General features: G+C 37.9%; 1 protein-coding gene across 2 annotated transcripts in view; it reads right to left on the bottom strand.

Annotated features, from left to right (window-relative positions):
• ZDHHC20 (zDHHC palmitoyltransferase 20) overlaps positions 1-22,078 on the bottom strand; it is a 110,882-nt gene that overhangs the window by 35,951 nt on the left and 52,853 nt on the right. For both annotated transcript variants that reach the window (XM_074216223.1, XM_074216224.1), the window contains exons 4-5: positions 4,323-4,443; positions 1,410-1,479 (exon numbers count right to left, since the gene is read on the bottom strand). In XM_074216223.1, the coding sequence (XP_074072324.1) occupies positions 1,410-1,479; positions 4,323-4,443 (191 nt within the window). The remainder of the gene's footprint in view (positions 1-1,409; positions 1,480-4,322; positions 4,444-22,078) is intronic.

Here is a 22,078-nt window from a genome sequence, read left to right as displayed (position 1 = left end):
ACCTGAGTTCAAATCCGGCCTCAGACACTTAATAATTACCTAGTTGTGTAGCCTTGGGCAAACCACTTAACCCCACTGACTTCCAAAAAAATCTAAAAAAAAAATAATAATTACCTAATTGTGTGTCCTTGGGCAAATCACTTCTACTGCCTTGCAAAAAAAGAAAAAAAACCAACTAAGGAAAAGGGTTTACAAATTTATGAATGAATAGAGTAGAACAGTTAATTCTTAATTAAAATCAAATAATTTTTTTTAAAAAGGTGAATGAATTCATTTAAAACAGATGCATATGGGGGGGGGGGGGGGGGCGTCTAGGTGGCTCAGTTGATAAGAGCACTGGCCCTGGAGTCAGGAGTACCTGAGTTCAAAACCAGCCTCAGACACTTAATAATTACCTAGCTGTGTGGCCGTGGGCAAGCCACTTAACCCCACTGCCTTGCAAAAATTAAAAAATAAAAAATAAAATAAAACAGATGCATAGTACTCCAAAGTGAATAGACCTCCTTTTTATATAGAATACTACAATGTCTGAAGAATTAAAATTATGGTTCACCCAAAGGGCAATGGAGGGGTGAATGGTGAGCATGAGTTAAATCTATTACTAACAAAAATCTTCATAAATAATAAGAAAATAATTGAGGGAAATGATTAAATTAATTGGCACATCATTTGTTATAATTTAATTTCAATATTAAATAGGAACCGTGAAGTTTTCTTACTCTGAAAAGATCAAGAAGTCTTCTCAAAAGTCAGATTATTGCAGCATGCTTATAATTGCTTTTTTGGACACCAACCTAGAAGGTTAAGCTAAAATTATCAAGTACAGAACAAGGTGACACACCTGAGATCTCTTAAGTAATGGGAATGATTTACCTCAGAGCTATCCAAAATGAGGCCCGGAGTACGAATTTATGCAACCCCTTGTGGGTTTACTAAATACTTTAGTAAATGAAGCCAAACTACCACAAAGTTCCCATTATAATGGCAAATCAAGATATACTGTCTTTTTTTAAAAATATTTTTTAAATTTATTTTTTGGTTTTTGCAAGGCAACAGGGTTAAGTGACTTGCCCACGGCCACACAGCTAGGTAATAAGTGTCTAAGGCCGGATTTGAACTCAGGTCCTCCTGACTTCAAGGCCATTGTTTTATACACTGTGCCACCTAGCTGCCCCTTAAAAAATTTAAAAGTAAGGTTGGACAGCCGTGATCTAGCTCATGGAAGAAACTTCATCTGTTATTCAGAGCAAACAACTGTAACATTTACTTCTTCAGAAATGAATGTAAACTTTTAGAGCTAAGGTATAAATATAAAACTGTGTACATTTGTAACATTAAATTTTCCCCTTTGACAAAATTTCTAATGCTATGCTCAGTAAGAGTGAAAACTGTGGTTCAAAGTAACTTACTTGTTACATACAGAGCAATGGTGACATCGATCAGGTTTAATCAGCTGACATTTTTCACAATATCTGATTACTAAATTCAAGAATAAAAATGAAAATTGTTAAAACATCAAAATATTACTTAATTAAACTTCAACAAATAAACCTATTTTAGTTTCCAAAAAATCTGTGCAATTACCTATTTAAGTTTCCAAAAAATCTATGGAATTACTTTTAACTGACACCTATAAAATAACACCAAGAATAAAAGGATATTGAAAGTTGGAAAGGTAGGTGCAATAGCAGGAGACAATTATATTAATCTGCTGTTTGATAAACCCAAAGAGTCCAGCTATTGGGATAAAAAATTCTCTCTTTGATAAGAAAGCTCTCTGAGGAAAACAAATCCTTCAGACAAAGAATAGAACTCAGGGAGATTGCTGAATTTATGAGAAATCAGGACTCAACACTTCATAACCAAAAGAATGAAAAATTAGAAGAAAATGTGAAACATCTCATTGAAAAAACAACTGATATGGAAAACAGATTTGGGAAAGATAATTTAAAAATTATTGGAATACCTGAAATTCATGACCAGGAAAAGAGCCTTGACATCATTTTCAAAGAATTATTACAGGAAAATTGCCCTGATATCCTAGAAGCAGAGGGTAAAATAGAAATGGAGAGAATCCACCAATCTCTCCAAGAAAGAGATCCAAAAAAAACCAACCCCCAGGAATGTTATAGCCAAGTTCCAGAACTCCCAAGTCAAAGAGAAAATATTACAAGCAGCCAGAATGACACAATTCAAATATCATGGAGCTGCAGTCAGGATCACACAGGACTTAGCAGCAACTACATTAAAAGCTTGTAGGGCTTGGAATATAATATTCCCAAAGGCAAAAAAGCTTAGAATGCAACCGAGAATCAACTACCCGGCAAAACTGAATGTCCTCTTCCAGGGGAAATGATGGACTTTCAATGAACTGGGGAATTTCAAATGTTCCTGTTGGAATGGCCAGAGCTGAACAGGAGGTTTGATCATCAAATATAGGACTCAGATGAAGCACAGAGAGTGGAGAAGGGGAAAATATGAGGGACTTAATGATGATGAACTACATGTATTCCTGTATAAAAAAATGATCCTGAGAATACTCATATGAACCTTCTCATTTAATAAACCAGGTAGAAGGAGCTTTTATAGATGAAGCACAGGAGAAAACTGAAGTCGAAGACATATTGTAGTGTAAAAATGGAGTCAATAGATAAAAGGGAAATGTAATGGGAGAAAGAAAAAGGAGAGGAGGAATAGGTGAAGATATTTCATATAATAAGATTTTTCTCTCTTACAATGAGGTATTGCAATGATATGGAAGGGGGGGAAGGAGAGGGAGAATGAGGGAATCTTTGCTCTCATCAGAGGTGGCTAGGAGAGGAAACAGCATATATACTCAATGGGGTATAGACATCTGGAGAAAGAAGGAGAGGAAGGAGGACAGGGGGAAAGGGGGGGATGTGAGTGATGAAGGAGAGGATGGACCATGGGGGGAGAGTGGTCAGATATAACACATTTTCTTTTTTACTTCTTTCAAGGGGCTGGGAGTGGATGGCCTGTCCGGGACCATAGGCCCGGCTGGACACTGGGCCTAAGGGGTGGTATTTGGGCTCCGGACCTCTTGACCCCAGGGCCAGGGATTTGTCTGCTGCGCCACTCAGCTACCCTACAGCAGAGACAGAGTGAAAGGAGAGAGAAAATATAGTTCATGGTAGTAGAGAAGTATGAATGGAGGGAGTTGTGATCAGCAATGACAACTGTGGAAAAATGTGGAAGTAACTTTTGTGATGGACTTATCATAAAGAATGTGATCCACCTGTGACAGTTAGTGGTGTTGCAACACAGACTGAAGCACATTTTTTGTTATTATTATTATTGTTTGGGGGGGGTTGCAGGGCAAATGGGGCGGGGTGGCCTGCGTGGGGCCACATAGCTGGGTGATTGTTGGGTGTCTGAGGCTGGATTTGGACCTGGGTGCTCAAGGGCCAGTGATCTGTCTGCCACCCAGCCGCCCCTACTATTATTATTATTATTATTATTATTACTATTTTATTTTATTTGAGGTCTTTTTTTTTTTTGGTTTTTATGTAGGGCAATGGGGTTAGGGTGGCTTGCACAGGGTACACAGCTGGGTGTCTGAAGACGGATTTGGGCTCAGGTACTTCTGGCTCCAGGGCCAGTGCTCCGTCCACTGCGCCACCTAGCCATACCTACTACTACTACTACTACTACTATAATTATTATTATTATTATTATTTATTATTATTCTAATTTTTTCCCTCCCCCCCTTTATTGCTCATGTGGGTCTAGATTTTTTGTGGGGGGAGGGGGTATTATGTTTACTCTTAAACAAGAATATTTTAGTAATGTATAAAAAGATACACTGGTGATGTGGTGGGATAGAGCACTGGGATCTGGATATGTAAGATCCAAGTTCCAATATGGTTCCAGATACTTATTCAGCTATGTGACCCAAACAAGTTACTTAACCTCTCAGTAGGCCTCAGTTTCTTTATCTAAAAAATCGGGATTATAAAAACACCTAATGCTCAGGGTGGTTGTGAGAAAAATCTAAGGCAATATTTAGAAAGTGCAATGTAAATGATAGCTGTTATCAATAATAATAAAGTTACAGAACAGAAAAATGTTTCCCTTTTTAAAGTATATTTATAAATGGACATTTTAAATATTTTTTAACAAAATAGATAAAAATAGTACTGGCACTGGGGGAGAGGCAAAGAAAAATGGGAAGTAAGAAAAATGAGAAGTAAGAAAAATGATCAGTGTCTCATTATAAACAGATAATTAATAGGATACTATATGCTACTATGGAAGTGAAAAAGCTGAAGATATGTTCAAAGTTAAAGATCTGTTTCACTTACATCTTGTTGATGTCAAAGTATAGACAGGTAACTCTTTTGCTACTCTTTTCAAAATTTCTTGTTGTACTTCAGGTCTTTCTTCTTTTTCATAACGTTCTTCATCAGCCTGGGATAAAAAAAACTAAAAAAGAAGAATTGTTAATTTTTGATCTTAAAATTAAATCTGTTCTAAATTTTTCTAATTTAAAAATATAGTTATTTGCATAAAGAAAAACAAAAATAAAGAAAAAGACAGTCCAGTTATTTTAAATATGCTTGGATAACAGTTCTGAAATTTTCTTTGACAAAAATATGTATTTGCAACACTAGGTGGTACAAGTGAACAGAACACCAGCACAGGAGTCAGGAGGACCTGAGTTCAAATTTGACCTCAAGCATGACATTTACTAGCTGTGTGATCTTGGCTAAGTCACTTAACTTTGATTTCTTCACATCCAGGGCCATCTTGTCTTCCTGATTCATATCTAGCCACTGGACCCAGATGGCTCTGGAGGGGATAGGCTGGTAACTTTGCACAGCACCCCCTCACTTAAAGACAAATCACCTGTTTGTCATGGCATCACCTCCCTGATATCATGGTCTTCTTCAAGAACAAAGGACAAACCATCATCATCACCATCATCATCATCCAACACTAATAAAAAAACTTCAAGATTCATATTTCAAAAAATTTACATACTTAAATTTGTTCTTTTATAGCACTATAAGTGTTTCTAAGCTTAACCATTTCCAAAAATGTTTTTTAGTTTATTCTTATTATATTTAGGATACAAATATCTTTGAAAATACAGGTGCTTTCTATTAAAATACTTTTGTGTGAAATACACCAAATACTGGGATTATAAAATCAAACTATGAATGATCATTAAAATTCTCATGTGATTATGCTTCAGCAAAAATTAATTTGCATATATGTCAGCAGTGAGTATATTCATTTCCCCACAGTTCCCTATAACCACTGGACTTTACCACTGAAATTCATTTTAATTAATTCATCTCCACAGTTATTTTAATTAGCATTTCCTCAGTTATTAGTGACTGAACATTTTCTCATTAGCCTGCTCTTTCTTCCTAGGATTATATAGATTTAGAAGTGAAAAGGGCAACAGAGACCATCTAGTCTAGTCTCTTCATTTTAAAAAAAGAGGAATCTAAGGGTAATAGAAGGTAAATGATGTGCTATGGTTACAAAGTCAGAAAGTGTCAAATGTATATTTGAATCCATGATCTCTGTGATCTTTCTGCAACACACTGAATTGTTTGTTCATATACTTTGACTAATTATCCATTGAAAATAAAGTACTGTTCTTACAGACTTCTTTTTGTTTAATATAAATTCTGGAGTCTTTTATTCCCCTGTTCTGTTGCTTTCGTTTTTCTTAGGTTTGATATCTGTTGTATGTCTTATTTTTTACATAACTAAGTTTTTTTTATTTTATACATCTGTACATTTTATTTTATTTTGTACATTTGGGGAAATTATGTGAGTTTTTTCTAGCTGTTTTATTATTGTTTTAACATTTCAGTTATTATCTGGTGGTATGAATTTAATTTTGTATTTACTACATAATTTCTCCTATTAACAGTGAGTAAACAAAGTCTGTTTTCCTCACCTATACATTTTCACCATTTTATTATGGGATTTTTTTTAAAGACAGGTTTAAAGAAGACAAATTTGGAGCTGGAAGAATCCTCAATGGTCATTTAGTTGTACTAGGATCTATTTTAGTCTTGGGTTTTACTTATCAGTCTATTTTATTGGTCTAAGATACCTCAATGCATCAAGTATTGAACAAAAGGTCATAAATGAATGTCAACCTATGCATCATTCCTATAGAGTCTAATCTGGAGGGTAGTTCAAGTACTCTTAAGACCCAAATCAATAATTCAGAATATAAATAATCTCTGGCACCTCTGTTCTTTCTAGGAGTTTATAATCATATAGGCAGGAGAAGTGAGAATTTCTAAGAAAAGGTACAAAGTCAATTATGGGTTAAGTCTTCTCATTTTTTTCCCCTAATAGTCCTTTGACTCATCAACCAATTATGATGTTAAAAAATCCCAAAGGAAGATCTGGAAGCAGAGATTAACAGACAACATGCTTTGCTTTCTCATCAGTTACAACTCTGGAACCTCTCCAAAAGAAAAGGAGCATCGCAAATCACAGATGGGACTCTTCCTGTACAAAAGAGGAAATATGGGAAGCTGAGGAACTGCATATTATCACCCCCAAATCTGTGCAGACATAGATAGCCAATATGGATAGTCACAGCATTCCTCCTGGCTGCAGTTCAGCTGTTTGTAAAGACTGTTCTTTAATAAGTCTTATTTAGCATTTCCGGCCAAGATGGCGGAGACAAGCCAGGCACTATGCTAAGGTTTTCTGGCTTTTCTTTGGAAATATATATGTATTAAGCCTCTTAACAGAATTTCAATTGACAAAAGTGAGAAAAAGAAGGGAGGAGAACATCTCCCAACAAGGGCTGTCTCAGTGGCGCATGGGGGAGCTAGGAGCAGAGAGCAGTCCAGTGCAGGGGCGGCAGGGTGAGGCCCGACAGCCAAGGAGGCTTTGGCTGTGTGAGTAGCGGATGGGGGAGCTACAGTGGGGCTAGAGAGGGAGTTGCAGAGTGTGACTGGACATCATTCTGCTCTAATCTGCTCTGCTAGGCTGGTCTGGAGGACCAGGGCCATGGGTCCCATACTTTCAGCAGAATCCTCTTCCCAGAACAAAAATAGAACAAGTGTTCCATCACATACATTTACCACAGTATATTAAGCCGTTCCCCAATTGATGGATATTCACTCAATTTCCTATTCTTTGCCACAATAAACAGGGCTGCTATGAATATTTTTGTACAAGTGATGTGTTTTTACCATTTTTCATCACCTCTTCAGGGTATAGATCTAGTAGTAGTATTGCTGGAGGATATGCACTTTTTTTGTTGTCCTTTGGGCATAATTACAAATTGCTCTCCACAAAGGTTAAATGAGTTCACAGCTCCACCAACAATGTATTAGTGTCTCAGATATCCCACATCCCTTCCAACACTGATCACTGTCCTTTCTGATCTTATTGGCCAGTCTGAGAGGTGTGAGGTGGTACCTCACAATTAGAGAAATTTTTCATATGACCATGGATCACTTTGATTTCCTCATTTGTAAATTGCCTTTGCATATCCTTTGATCATTTGTCAACTGGGGAATGGTCTGTTTTTTTTAAAAAAAATTTGACTCAGTTGTCTATATACTTTAGAAATGAGTCCTTTGTCAGAAATACTAGTTGTAAAAATCGTTTCCCAATTTACTACATTTCCTTTGATCTTGGTTCAGTGGTATGGTCTGTGCAAAAATTTTTTAATTTAATGTAATTGAAATTATCTATTTTGTTTTTAATTCTTCCTTTTTCCATAGATCTGACAGGTAAACTATTACTTGATTTCCTAGTTTGCTTATATTATTTTTTATTTCTAAATCCTGTATCTATTTTGATCTTGTCTTGGTGTAGGGTGTGAGGTGTTGGTCTAATCCAAGTTTCTGCCATACTAACTTCCAATTTTCCCTACAGTTTTTATCAAAGAGAGAGTTTTTGACCCAATAGCTGGAATCTTTGGGTTTATCAACCATCAGATTACTATAATCATTTCCTGCTACTGCACCTAGTCTATTCCACTGGTCCACCACTCTATTTCTTACACAATACCAGACAGTTTTGACGACTGATGCTTTAAAATATAATTTTAGATCTGGTAGGGCTAAGCCACCTTGTTTTGTACTTTTTTTCATTAAAGCCCTGGAAATTCTCAACTTTTTTTTCCTCTATATGAATTTACTTACATTTTTTTCTAACTCTAAACTAATTTTTTGGAATTTTGATTGGTAGGACACTAAAAGAACTAGTTTAATTTTGGTAGAATTGTCATTTTTATTATATTAGCTCGACCTATCCATGAGCAGTTGATATTTGCCCAGTTATTTAAATCTGATTTTATTTGGGTGAGAAGTGTTTTGTAATGGTTTTTAAAATTTTCTGAGTCTGCCTTGGCAGGTAGGCTCCAGGTATTTTATATTGTCTGAAGTTACTCTAAATGGGATTTTTCTTTCTAGCTCTTTCTACTGCATCTTGCTAATCATATATAGAAATGTTGAGGATTTATGAGGGTTTATTTTATATCCTGCAACTTTGCTAAAGTTACTAATTATTTCTAGTAGTTTTTAGATGATTTTTTGGGGATTCTCTAGATATACCATGATGTCATCTGCAAAGAATGAGAGTTTTGTCTCTTCCTTCCCAATTCTAATTCCTTCAATTTCTTTTTCTAATACCATATTGAATAGTAGTGGTGATAATGGGTATCCTTCTTTCACCCCTGATCTTGTTGGGAATGTCTCTAGCTATGTTTGTTGATGGTTTCAGATAGATACTGCTTATTATTCTAAGGAACAATGCATTTATTCCTACACTCTCTAGTGTTTTTAATAGGAATGGATGCTGTATTTTGTCAGAAGCTAATCACCTTTAATTTAAAAAATATTATTTTATGTATTATGTAAGTTTTCTATCTCTTTATTTCTTCCTTAAGGATATGATTTTTCTTTTAATCCAATTTTGATCTATGTATAGTATGGAAACAATATAAAGCCTATCAGATTGTCTTCTGTGGGGAGTGGGAAGAGGGCAGTGAGATTAGGGGGGAATATGTAAAGACTCAAAGAAAACTGAAAAATAAAATTGAAAAAAATCATTATTATTTGGTCATATAAGACTTTTTCCCCATTCTTAGGGTACATACTGAATTATCACATAAACACACATTTGGAGAGGCTTTACCATCATCATATGTAAGATTTGAAAAGGGAAAGAGAAACTGATCAAATATTCTCATTTTTAGAATTCTAGTGAGTAGCCTTCATTAATTAGCTCAATCTAACAATACAAAAGTTAAGTAAACAGTTAATTGTTCAAGGACCACATGGGAAGTAAATGGCAGGGCAGAGCCAAGATGGTGACAGAAGAAAAGCCACTCTTAGGTGCACTCTCTCTATATATAATATTTCAAAACTCATAAAATAAGGACTCTAAATTTTCGAGAGACAGAACCTACAGAAAGATCCAATGAGGCAGTTCTCTAGCCCAAGATAACCTGGAAAAAAGTAGAAAGGCTCCACTCCATGGGGTTAGGGGGCAGACTGCCAGAGTGAAGAAACTTCAGCCTCCCTGGGAGACAGCCCCAGGGAGCCTGGGCACCGTGGCTCTTGGCAGCAGGGGCAGTTTCCTGACCTACACACCTGGGAGCATCGGGCACAACTTGGAAGATCAGTGAGGAGACCTCTGCCAGAGAGAGCACATCAAGCCCAGCACTCATGGCACTCAGCAAGCAGAGGTGGCCACCACAGCCCAGATCCAGGAAGCTGAAGCAGGCGGAACCAGTAAGCAGGAGCCCCCAGGCAACTGAGGCTTGAGTGCTCAGCCTACCAAAGGTAGGGGAGTGGAGAGAGACATCAGAGGTCCGTCCTCTGTACCTGGAACAGGACTCTGGCACTCTGAGCACATTCAGATCCTGATCACAGTCTAGGCCCCCCATAGAACAACAGGGCCCTCCCCAACCCTGTGGCAGAGGGGTGCACTTGTGGTCATTCACAGACCAGGAGGGAAGACGAGCTTCACAAACTGATATCCTTGTGGTGGAGTGTTCCAATAATACTCAAAATTGGAAGCACCCCAAAACAAGGCACAGGCTGGGGAAATGAGTAAACAGAGGTAAAAAAAGAGGAACACCATTGAGAAATACATTGTCTATGATTCCAAGAAGGATCAAAATACTCAATCTGAAGATGAGGAAGTACAAGCTCCTGCATCTAAAGACTCCAAGAAAAATGGAAATTGGGCTCAGGCTATGAGAAAGCTCAAAAAATATTTTGAGAATCAAATAAAGGAGATAGAAGAAAATTTGGGAAAAGTGAGAGAGATACAGGAAAAAAACATGAAAAATAAGTCAGCAGCTTAGTCAAGGAGATCCAAAAAAATGCTGAAGAAAATAACATGTTAAAAACCAGCATAGGTCAAATGGATAACACAGTTCAAAAAGTTATTGAGAAGAATGCTTTATAAGCAGAATTGGCCAGATAGAAAATTAGTTAAGAAAGATCTCTGAGGAAAACAAATCCTTCAGATCTAGAATGGAGCTAAAGGAAGCTGCTGACTTTATGAGAAGTCGAGACACAATACTTCAAAACCAAAAGAATGAAAAATTAGAAAAAATGTGAAACCTCATTGAAAAAAAAACTGAAATGGAGAACAGATTCAGGAAAGATAATTTAAAAATTATTGGGATACCTGAAAGTCATGACCAGGAAATGGGCCTTGACATCATTTTTAAAAAATTCCTACAGGAAAAACTGCCCTGATATCCTAGAAGCAGAGGGCAGAATAGAAATTTAGAGAATCTATAGATCTTCCTCGGAAAAAGATCCAAAAAAAAACCCCCAGGAATACTATAGCCAAGTTCCAGAACTCCCAAGTCAAAGAGAAAATATTACAAGCAGCCAGAAAGACACAATTCAAATATCGTTGAGCTGCAGCCAGGATCACACAGGACTTAGCAGCAACTACATAAAGGGCTCGTAGGGCTTGGAATACAATATCCCCGAAGGCAAAAGAGTTCAGAATGCAACTGAGAATCAACTACCCAGAAAAAATAAACATCCTTTTCCAGACAAAAAGATGGACTTTTAATGAACCAGGAGAATTTCAAATGTTCCTGTTGGAATGGCCAGAGCTAAGCAAAGTTTGATCTTCAAATACAGGACCCAGGTGAAGCAGAGAGTGGAGGAGAAGGGTAAAATATGAGGGACTTAATGATAATGAACTGCATGTATTCTGCATAGAAAAATGATACTGATAAATACTCATAAGAAACTTCTCATTTAATAGAGCAGAAAGAAGGAGCTTTTATAGATGAAGCACATGAGGGAGCTGAATTTGAGTCAATGGCTATAAGGGAAATGTAATGGGAGTAAGGGAAAGTAGAGATGGAATAGGCTAAGATATTTCACATAATAAGTTTTTTTTATTACAATGAACTATTGCAATGATATGGAAGGGGGAAGGCGAGGGGGAATGAGGGAACCTTTGCTCTCATCAGAGGTGGCTCGGAGAGGAAACAGCATATATACACAATGGGGCATGGACATCTAGAGTAAGAAGGAGAGAAGGGGGGTGGGAAGTGGGGGGGGGATATGAGTGATGGAGGAGAGGATGGACCATGGGGGAGAGTGGTCAGATATAACACATTTTCTTTTTAATTTTTTGCAAGGGGCTGGGATTAGATGGCCTGTCTGGGACCACAGGGCCAGGTGGCTGCTGGGCCATAAGGGTGGTATGTGGGCTCAGGTCTGGTGATTGATCTCCTGCACCACTCAGATACCCTACAGCACATTTAAGAAGAGGGACAGATTGAAAGAGAGAGAAAATATAGTGTATGGTAGTGGGGAAGTACAAATGGAGAGCTGCGATCAGCAATGGCAATGGTGGAAAAATATGGAAGTAGCTTTTGTGATGGACTTATAAAGAATGTGATCCACCTGCAATAGAACTGGTGGTGTTGGAACACAGACTGAAGCACATTTATTATTATTATTGCTATTATTATTGTTGTTGTTATTACTGTTATCTTATTTCTTTATTGTTTGTTTATTTAGTTTTTGGTTTTTTGGAGGGCAATGGGATTGGGGTGACTTGCCCAGTTGTATGATTGTTGGGTGTCTGGGGCCAGATTTGGGCTCAGGTGCCACTGACTCCAGGGCTAGTGCGCTGTCCACTGTGCCACCTAGCTGCACTATTAGTAATTTTTTTATTTTAATTTTTTTCTCTTTTCTTTATTGCTCATGAGGGTCTATATTTTTTGGGGGGGAGGTGGTATTATGTTTACTCTTAAACAAGAATATTTTAGTAATGTATAAAAAACATCATTTGTACAAAAATATAAAGAAGTATAATAAAAGTGATGTAAGCAAGATTCCCCCACCCCCCAAAAAAAGTAAATGGCAAAACCAAGATTGGGATATTTGGATATACTTCTGAATTCTCTATCCGTTCACAGTGCTACATGATCTCTCTTTCCTCCTTTCTTTCTTTCCTCCCACCTTCCCCCTCTCTTTCCCAGAATTAAGAAGATATGATTTCTGTAATGTTACAGATAACATAAAGTAATAAAACTCTGTCCTAAATTTATAGATAAATGAGTTAAAATGTCTTAATGGAGTTTTCCTAGGGACAAGCTAAAATAAACAGAGAAAGTGTATAAGAAACTTTTAGGAATGTTGCTTTTGATTATGTTTTAAAGCGTAGAAGGAAAAGTTCTTTCCCCTTTCTCTGCTTCCTCCATACATTATTTTATTTTTAAAAATCTTAACTGCTCTTTTCCCATATGTATTTCACTTATTTTATTTAATTTTATGTTATTCCATAAATATTTCCATCAATATTGTATTATATCTAAAAGTTAACTTGGAAGGAGATATTTCATTTCTAACACACACACACACACACACACACACACACACACTCTCTCTCTCTCTCTCTCTCTCTCTCTCTAATTGAGAATAATGCATAGCTCTCATTTGTTCTATTGCTTCTGCCATTAATGGCTTGTAACTCATTTATGTGGAGCTCATGGAAGTCTACATAACTTCACTTAAGCCTAACTGATGCCTAGGGAGGGTGACCCTAGATTCTCAAAGACTTTGCTAGTAAGAGAACTCGGGAAGAGTCTAACTTAAAGGCAATTTGAGATAATGTATTAATACTAGGTTCAGTGAAGTTCAAAGAGATTCTTCACCAGAAGACTGGATCAAAAGAATGATAAAATTTTCTGGCCACTGCAATTCTTGAAGAATGTTCTACTAAGACATGGAAGGGCTGCAAAATTAGGTGAGGAAAAGTAGTGACACACTAGTGAAATCAACTTCAAAAGTTTAGAAGTGTCCAAGTTATATCTAGTATACAGAAATACAATTATTTTCTTAGTTTATCTTTTAACCTAAAAGTTTAATGAATTCAATACCTCTATTATAATTTTCCTACTTTAGAAGTACTCTGATGCCTCATGGTATAAAGGTGACCTTGGATCATAAAGCCTATGTCAGCAAAACACAGTCTGTCAGTTCTACTAAACTGGAAAGACTAAGTCTGAACTTGGTAAGCACAGGGAGCTAGCTGTCTCTGGCACCATCTTTCTCAGGCCACAAATTGGGGGGAAGGTTGGCAAAGCTCTCTGATATGTCTGCACTAAATTGGGTGAGGAATGTCACCAGCATCCACAGGATAAACTACTGTGCAACCATCTTGCCATCTGTCCTAGAATGAATTTTTGAGCCTGAAGCTTCTTAGACTAGGTTTCTTGTCTGTCTCAAGCTTTCAGTACTCTTTTGACATACTGATATTAATCTGACCCCGATTCTGGTTTACATTTGCTCATCTTAGCTTATCTCCAGATTTGGACTTCAACCAGGGATAAGCAAGACCACTTGCCATGCTAAGTAGCCTCCAAAAGGGGATCCAAAATCCATTGTGCTGAAGGAATATTTGTCCCACATCTCTGCTAACCTGGCAATGCTATATAAAAGGTTTTTGCATCTCTGAAGAGAGGCAAACTCCAGGCTCAGATAGGCAGATCTGAAAAACTCCAAGCACTTTAAAGCAGTTAGCTCATGGTGGAGAACTCACACAGGATCCCTACTTCATGGAAAAGGTCAAGTTGGCCTCGTGACCCCAACTAGGAGACCAAGAACTCTTCCCTAATTAAAAAGAGGTCCCTATTTATTGTAGTGATAATTATTTTTCCCATCCAAGTAAAAAAAATATGAGAAAAATTAATTCAGCATAAGTAAATGACACATCAAACATGTCTGATAGTATAACAATATTTCACATCTATAATCCCCAACTTTTGCATGAAGGAGAGAGAAAGGCCCTTAATTCATTCACAATAGCCTTATAAGATTTAGCCTTCATAGATTTTTTTGATACTCCCTTAAGAGCATCTACTCCATCAGGAATATAAGATGGAAAATAAATAATAACAGCTCCTCCTAAAACCTACTGTTGCTTTTCAAATTGTACTTGAAGAGGACCAATGATAGCACAAATGATATGGTCAAGGCACAATGTGTTTAATTGTGGCTAATCAGTCCAATATGGGTTTGGAGGGATCCTCCACAGACTGGGCACAAATAATCTGTGTGTATGCCCAAAGAGTAGGAAAACTGCACATCCTTTGATTCAGCAATACCACTACTAGGTCTATATCCCAAAGAGATCGTAAAATAAGGACCCACATGTAAAAAAATATTTACAGCAACTCTTTTGGAGTAGTGACAAAGAATTGGAAGTTGAGGGGATGGGATGCTCATTAGTTGGCAAAAGGCTGAATAAATTATGGTAAATGAATGTGATGGAGGACTATTGTTCTGTAAGCAATCATGAGCAGCTAAACTTTAGAAAAATCTAGAAAGATTTGCATGAACTGATGCTCAGTGAAGTGAGCAGAAACAAGAGAACAATTGTACACATTAACAGCAACATTGTGAAATGATCAACTATCAGAGACTTATTATAGAAAATGCCATCCACATCTAGAGGAAATATAGGCGTCTGAATGAAAAGCAAAGCATACTATGTTCACTTTTTAAAATTTTCTAATTTTTTTTCTTTCTTTCTCATACCCCCCCCTGGTTCTAATTCCGCTTTCATAACATGAAAAATATGGAAATATGTTAAACACAATTGTATAAGATTGATCACTGCCACGGGGAGGAAGAAGGGAAGGGAGGGTAGCAGAAAAATGTGGAATTCAAAAACTTGCAAAAAAGAATGTAGAAAACTAGCATGAAATTGGGAAAAATAATAGTATTAAACAGATAGTCTGATTGAAGATTTGATATGGAGATATCTCTAGATTTATTTATCTCACAAAATTTTTGTGCTTTGCTCATAAAGCACAACATTGTCTTTGGGGTGGTCCTGTGTTGTCTCATAATTAATACTAAAGGTTCTTCGGGGACCTTGAGAGCGTCCTTTACCCATCTCTTCTGACCCTTGTATGAGTACTTGCCTTTTGTGAGTTCTTCACAAAATAGACTACTAGGTAAATATATGTTTGGTATTTAAACAATGTGGCCAACTCGTCAGAGCTGTGTTCCCTGAAATAAGGTTTGAATGTTGGGCAGTTCAACTTAAAGCGGACCTCAGTGTCTGGTGCCTTATCTTGTCAGATGATCTTTAGAATTTAAGGCAATGCAAGTGGAAGAGGTTCAGTTTTCTGGTGTGGCACTGCTAAGTTCTCCAGGTTTCACAGGCATGCAACAATGAGGTCAGTAAAATGGCTCTGTATATCTTCAATCTGGTAGACAGCTCACACTACTTTGGAGCCTCCTAAACATTGAATTAGCTCTGGAAATGCATGTTTGAATCTCATTATCGATGGGTACATCCCTGGAAACTCTATAGTCAAGTCCAATAAAATTATCCACAGTATTCAAACCTCTATTTGATATATCTGATAGTTTGACATATGGATGTTATGGTGCTGGATAACCTGTATTTTCTTGGTGTTAATTATTAGATCATAATTATCACAAGTAGTATTGAACAAATCCACACTTTGTTGCATTTCAGCTTCAGAGGCTGCACTAAGTACAAAATCATCTTAAAACAAAACCATCCTTCCAATTTAGTCTTGCTTTGTGGCCTTTTCAAGTTAAATACTTTTACCATCACTGTAGCAGCTGACCTTGATATGATTTCTATCCTCAGAAACTGGGCATTGCTGACAACATTGCTAAAAACCATGCTATAAGGAATGGGAGCAACCGCACAGTTTTGCTTCACTCCATTGATGAATGAGAAAGCACCAGAGAATTGTCTATTATACAGAACCCAAGTCAAGCATACCATCATGAAACTGTTATATAATACTGATGAACTTCTCTGGGCAACCAAATTTTGACACAATTTTCCACAAACTTTGACTGACAGAATCAAAAGTCTTGGTCAGGCAGAAGACCTGTTTTCCTCTTGGCATTTCTCCTATAATTGTTGAGCACCAAATCACCTTTATCAACCATTCCTCAGTCCTTTCTTAAGCTACACCAGCTTTTGCATAGAGGGACTTTGGCAAGAAATCTAATTTAAATTAGGATGTATAAGATTACTTCTACACTAGAGGATCAATTTTTTGAAGGCCTGACCATGTTCATCCAAAGCAAATTGCTCATTTGGATATGGCTATAAATTTATCTCCATCTTTACAGCATCTTTTTGAGTATGTTCTTCTTTTCACTATGCTACTCTTCTCCTCTGGTTTGGCCTTTATCATCTCTCACTAAAGCTTCCTAAGTTTTCTTGCCTTGGATCTATCCTTATACCAATTTATCCGCTATACAACTGCCAAACTGATTGCACAGGTCTGACCATATCATACAATTCCTATTAACTAAATAAACTGCAGTGGCTCCCTATTTCCAAATCAGATTTTGGACCACACATAAATTTTCAGTTTGGTTTTGAAAGATCTTTTATTCTCCTTCAACCACTCTAGTTATTCCAGCTTTCCTGCCATTCTTCATATATATTTTGACAAATATGCATTTATATCAGCTGTCCCTCATACCTGAAATATTCTGGCTCCTCACCTCCACCTTGGTTTTCTTTAAGATTCAGTTCAGGGGCTGCTAGGTGGCGCAGTGGATAAAAGCCCCGGCCCTGGAGTCAGGAGTACCTGGGTTCAAATCTGGTCTCAGACACTTACAAATTACCTAGCTGTGACCTTGGGCAAGCCACTTAACCCCATTTGCCTTGCAAAAATTAAAAAAAAAAGATTCAGTTCAAAGGCCACTTTTCTTCACAGTTGTTCTTGGTCCCTCCTTAAAAGGTAACGCAAAGACACTATTACACTGTTGGTGGAGCTGTGAACTCATCCAACCTTTCTGGAGAGCTATTTGGAACTATGCCAAAAGGGCAACAAAAATATGCATACCCTTTGACCCAGCAATACCACTACTGGGTCTATATCCTGAAGAAATGATGAAAAAGAGTAAAAACATCACTTGTACAAAAATATTCATACCAGCCCTGTTTGTGGTGGCAAATAATTGGAAATCAAGTAAATGTCCTTCAACTGGGGAATGGCTTAGCAAACTGTGGTATATGTATGTCATGGGACACTACTGTTCTATTAGAAACCAGGAGGGATGGTATTTCAGGGAAGCCTGGGGGGATTTGCATGAACTGATGTTGAGTGAGATGAGCAGAACCAGAAAAACACTGTACACCCTAACAGCAACATGGGGGTGATGATCAACCTTAAAGGACTTGCTCATTCCATCAGTGCAACAATCAGGAACAATTTTGTCCTATCTGCAAAGGAGAATACCATTTGTATCCAGATAAGGAGATGTAGAGCTTGAACAAAGTTCAAGGACTATTCCCTTTAATTTAGAAAAAAACAGATATTTTATTGTCTGATCTTGTTACCTCTTAGACTTCTTGTCTCTTCTCTAAGGATATGATTTCTCTCTCATCACACCCAATTTGGATCAAGGTACAACATGGAAACAAAGTAAAGACTGACAGATTGCTTTCAAGGGGGGGAAGTAAGATTGGGGGGAAAATTGTAAAACTCAAATATCTTTAATAAAAATAAATTTAAAAAAAAGGTAACCCAAAGGTACCTTGGATCAGCTTTGTTTACATACTAGTATATATGCAAAGTGATTCATAGAATAGAAGCTCCTTAAGGGCAGGGGATGTTGCACTTCTGCCTTTGAATCTCAGTGTACAGTAGTGGTACTTAATAAATTCCTGTTGATTGATTTGGAAAAACACATGTCAAATTCAAACTAGTGAAGGAAACTCCCATATTTTTCCAGTCTATTCACTAGGAGCAGGCTGCACAACATCAGAGAGTTTGCATTCCAGAAGGGATCTGTGTCCAGCCCACACCTGAGGTCCCTGAATGGAAGCCGCCTCACATTCTAATGTTAGATCCGGCTGGCATGGCAGGAGGGTCTCTCTGTGTCTCTATTTTTTTTTTTGCTTGAGGTTTTTTCCTTTCCCCTTATTTTTAAAATTTTTTAAATTTATCTAAGGCAATGGGGTTAAGTGACTTGTCCAAGGTCACACAGCTAGGCGATTATTAAGTGTCTGAGGCCGGATTTGAATTCAAGTCCTCCTGACTCCAGGACCAGTGCTCTATCCACCGTGCCACCTAGCTGTCCCTTGAGTTTTTTTTCTTAATGAGACAATGGGGTTAAGTGACTTGTGCAAGGTCAAACAGCTAATAACTATTGAGTGTCTGAGGTTGCATTTGAGCTCAGATCCTCCTGATTCCAGGGTCGGTGCTCTATCCACTGTGCCACCTAACTGCTCCCTGACCTGAAGTTCTTAATAAAAGTCCTGTGGCTGGAGTAGATTCAGCAACCCCCAAAAAGTATTACAACACTATCATGTATAATGTATTGTTATCCATAATTCACATAAAAGGAAACAAAGTCAGAGACAATAAACGACTTATCAATCTTTGAATACAATTTGTGTTCAAGAAGTAAGAGAAACCCATCCAACCTTTCTGGTGAGCAATTTGGGGTTAAGCCCAAAAGACAACAAAAATGTACATCCTTTGATCCAGCAATACCACTACTAGGTCTATACCCTAAAGAGATTATGAAAAAGCATAAAAATATCACTTCACAAAAATATTCATAGCAGCTCTGTTTGTGGTGGCAAAGAATTGGAAATTGAGTGAATGGCCATCAACTGGGGAATGGCTTAATAAACTGTGGTATATGTATGTCATGGAACACTACTGTTCTATTAGAAACCAGGAGGGATGGGAATTCAGGGAAGCCTGGAGGGATTTGCATGAACTGATGCTGAACAAGATGAGCAGAACCAGAAGAACAGTGTACAACCTAACAGCAACATGGGGATGATGGTCAACCTTAATGAACTTGCTCATTCCATCAGTGCAACAGTCAGGCACAATTTGGAGGTATTTGCGAAGGAGAATACTATCTATATCCAGAGAAAGAATTGTGGAGTTTGAACAAAGACCAAAGAGTATTACCTTTAATTTTAAAAAAATTGTTATCTTATTATGAAATTTAGCTATCTCTTATACTTTATGTTTCTTCCTTTAAGGATATGATTTCTCTCTCATCACATTCAACTTAGATCAAAGTATACCATAGAAACAATGTAAAGACTAACAAATTGCCTTTTGGGGGGGGAGGGAAGCAAGATTAGGGGAAAAATTGTAAAATTCAAAATAAATAAAATCTTAAAAAAAACAAGAAGTAGGAGAAATCAAAGATTTGTAGATTATAAAAAGGTCTATTTCTGTATATCAGGTATATTTTGCTTCAAGAAAATCAGAAGGCAATGGACATGGTAGGCACTAAATAATATTAAAAAAAGGAGAAAAACTACCTGAATACTGGAAAGAAAATGAATGAGTAGTAAGACCCAGGGGCGGAGCCAGGATGACGACAAGAAAGGATTCTGTCTTAGGTGCTCTCTCATAAAACTCATAAGCGAGGCTGTTCTCCTACTCAAGGTAACCTGGAAAAGAGCAGAAAAGCTCTGCTCCCAGGGTTAGGAGGGGAGGCCTGCCAGAGCGAAAAGAACTTCAGCCTCTCGGAGGCAGCCCCAGAGCACTGGGAGCCCCAGCTCACAGCAGCAGGGGAATTTCCTGAGCTACGCCACCCCAGGGAGCACCAGGCACAAAGTGGGGGAACAGGGGGGGACCTCTGCCAGAGCAAGCACCTGGAGCCCAGCCATCAGGGCACACAGCAAGCAATGTGGTCTTTCCACAGCCCAGATTCAAGAAACAGAAGCAGGTGGAGCTGGTAAGCAGGAGCCCCCAGGGCATGAGCCCATTGAACCTAGGGAGGGGAGTGAAGAGAGACTGCCCAGCTCTGTCCTCTGCCCCTGGAACAGGACTCTGGGGCTCTGAACACATTCAGATCCTGATCGCAGTCTAGGCCCCCCCATAGAACAGCAGGGACCCCCCACCTCAGGCCCATGACAGAGGGGGGTGCTTATGGTCATTCACAGACCAAGAGGGAGTACAGAGCCTCACACACTGAGACCCTTGTGGGAGTGTCCCAAAAGCTCAGGAAGCACCCCAAAACCAGGTTTAGGGTGGGAAAATGAGCAAGCAGAGAAAAAAAGAGGAACACCATTGAGAAATATTTTGCAAATGAGCTCAAGGATGAAAATACTCAGTCTGAAAATGAGGAAGCACAAGCCCCTACATCTAAAGACTCCAAGAAAAACAGAAATTGGGCTCAGGCTATGACAGAGCTCAAAAAAAGACTTTGAAAATCAAATGAGGGAGTTAGAAGAAAAACTGGGAAAAGAAAGGAGAGAGATGTGGGAAAAACATGAAAATGAAGTCAGCAGCTTAGTCAAGGAAATCTAAAAAAAAAAAAAAATGCTGAAGAAAATAGCATGCTAAAAACCAGCTGAGGTCAAATGGATAATACAGTTCAAAAAATTATTGAGGAGAAGACTGCTTTAAAAAGCAAAATTGACCAGATGGAAAAAGAGATCAGAAAACTCTCTGAGGAGAACAAATCCTTCAGACAGAATTCAGGGAGATTGATAATTTACCAGAAATCAGGAACCAATACTTGAAAACCAAAAAAAATGAAAAATTAGAAGAAAATGTGAAATATCTCATTGAAAAAACAACTGATATGGAAAAGAGATTTAGGAAAGATAATTTGAAAATTATTGGAATACCTGAAAGTCATGATCAGGAAAAGAGCCTTGACACCATTTTCAAAGAATTACTACAGGAAAATTGCCCTGATATTCTAGAAGCAGAAGGCAAAATAGAAATGGAGAGAATCCACCAATCCCCCCGAGAAAGAGATCCCCAAAAAACCAACCCCTAGGAATATTATAGCCAAATTCCAGAACTCACAAGTCAAAGAGAAAATATTACAAGCAGCCAGAAGGACACAGTTTAAATATCGTGGAGCTGCAGTCAGGATCACACAGGACTTAGCAGCAACTACATTAGAAGCTCATAGGGCTTGGAATATAATATACTGGAAGGCAAAAGAGCTTAGAATGCAGCCAAGAATGAACTACCCAGCAAGGCTGAATGTCCTCTTCCAGGGAAAAAGATGGACTTTCAATGAACCAGGGGAATTTCAAATGTTCCTGTTGGAATGGCCAGAGCTGAACAGAAGGTTTGATCTTCAGATACAGGACTCAGGTGAAGCATAGAGAGTGGAGAAGGGGAAAATATGAGGGACTTAATGATGATGAACTGCATGTATTCCTGCATAGAAAAATGACACTGATAATATTCATATTAACCTTCTCAGTTAATAGAGCAGGTAGAGGGAGCTTTTATAGTTGAAGCACAGGAGAAAGCTGAATTCGAAGATAAAATATGGTATAAAAATGGAGTCAATAGAAAAAAAGGGAAATGTAATGGGAGAAAGAAAAAGGAGAGGGGAAATAAGCCAAGATATTTCATATAATAAGATTTTTATTACAATGAGCTATTGAAATGATATGGAAAGGGGGAGGCAAGGGGAAATGAGGGAATCTTTGCTCTCATCAGAGGTGGCTAGCAGAGGAAACAGCAAATATACTCAATGGGGTATAGACATCTGGAGTAAGGAGAGAAGGGGGACAGGGGGAAGGGGGGGATGTGAGTGATGGAAGAGAGGATGGACCATGG

This window comes from Macrotis lagotis, chromosome 1, assembly GCF_037893015.1.
Source record: "Macrotis lagotis isolate mMagLag1 chromosome 1, bilby.v1.9.chrom.fasta, whole genome shotgun sequence".
NCBI lineage: Eukaryota > Metazoa > Chordata > Mammalia > Peramelemorphia > Peramelidae > Macrotis > Macrotis lagotis.
This window is presented reverse-complemented; position numbering and strand designations above follow the sequence as displayed.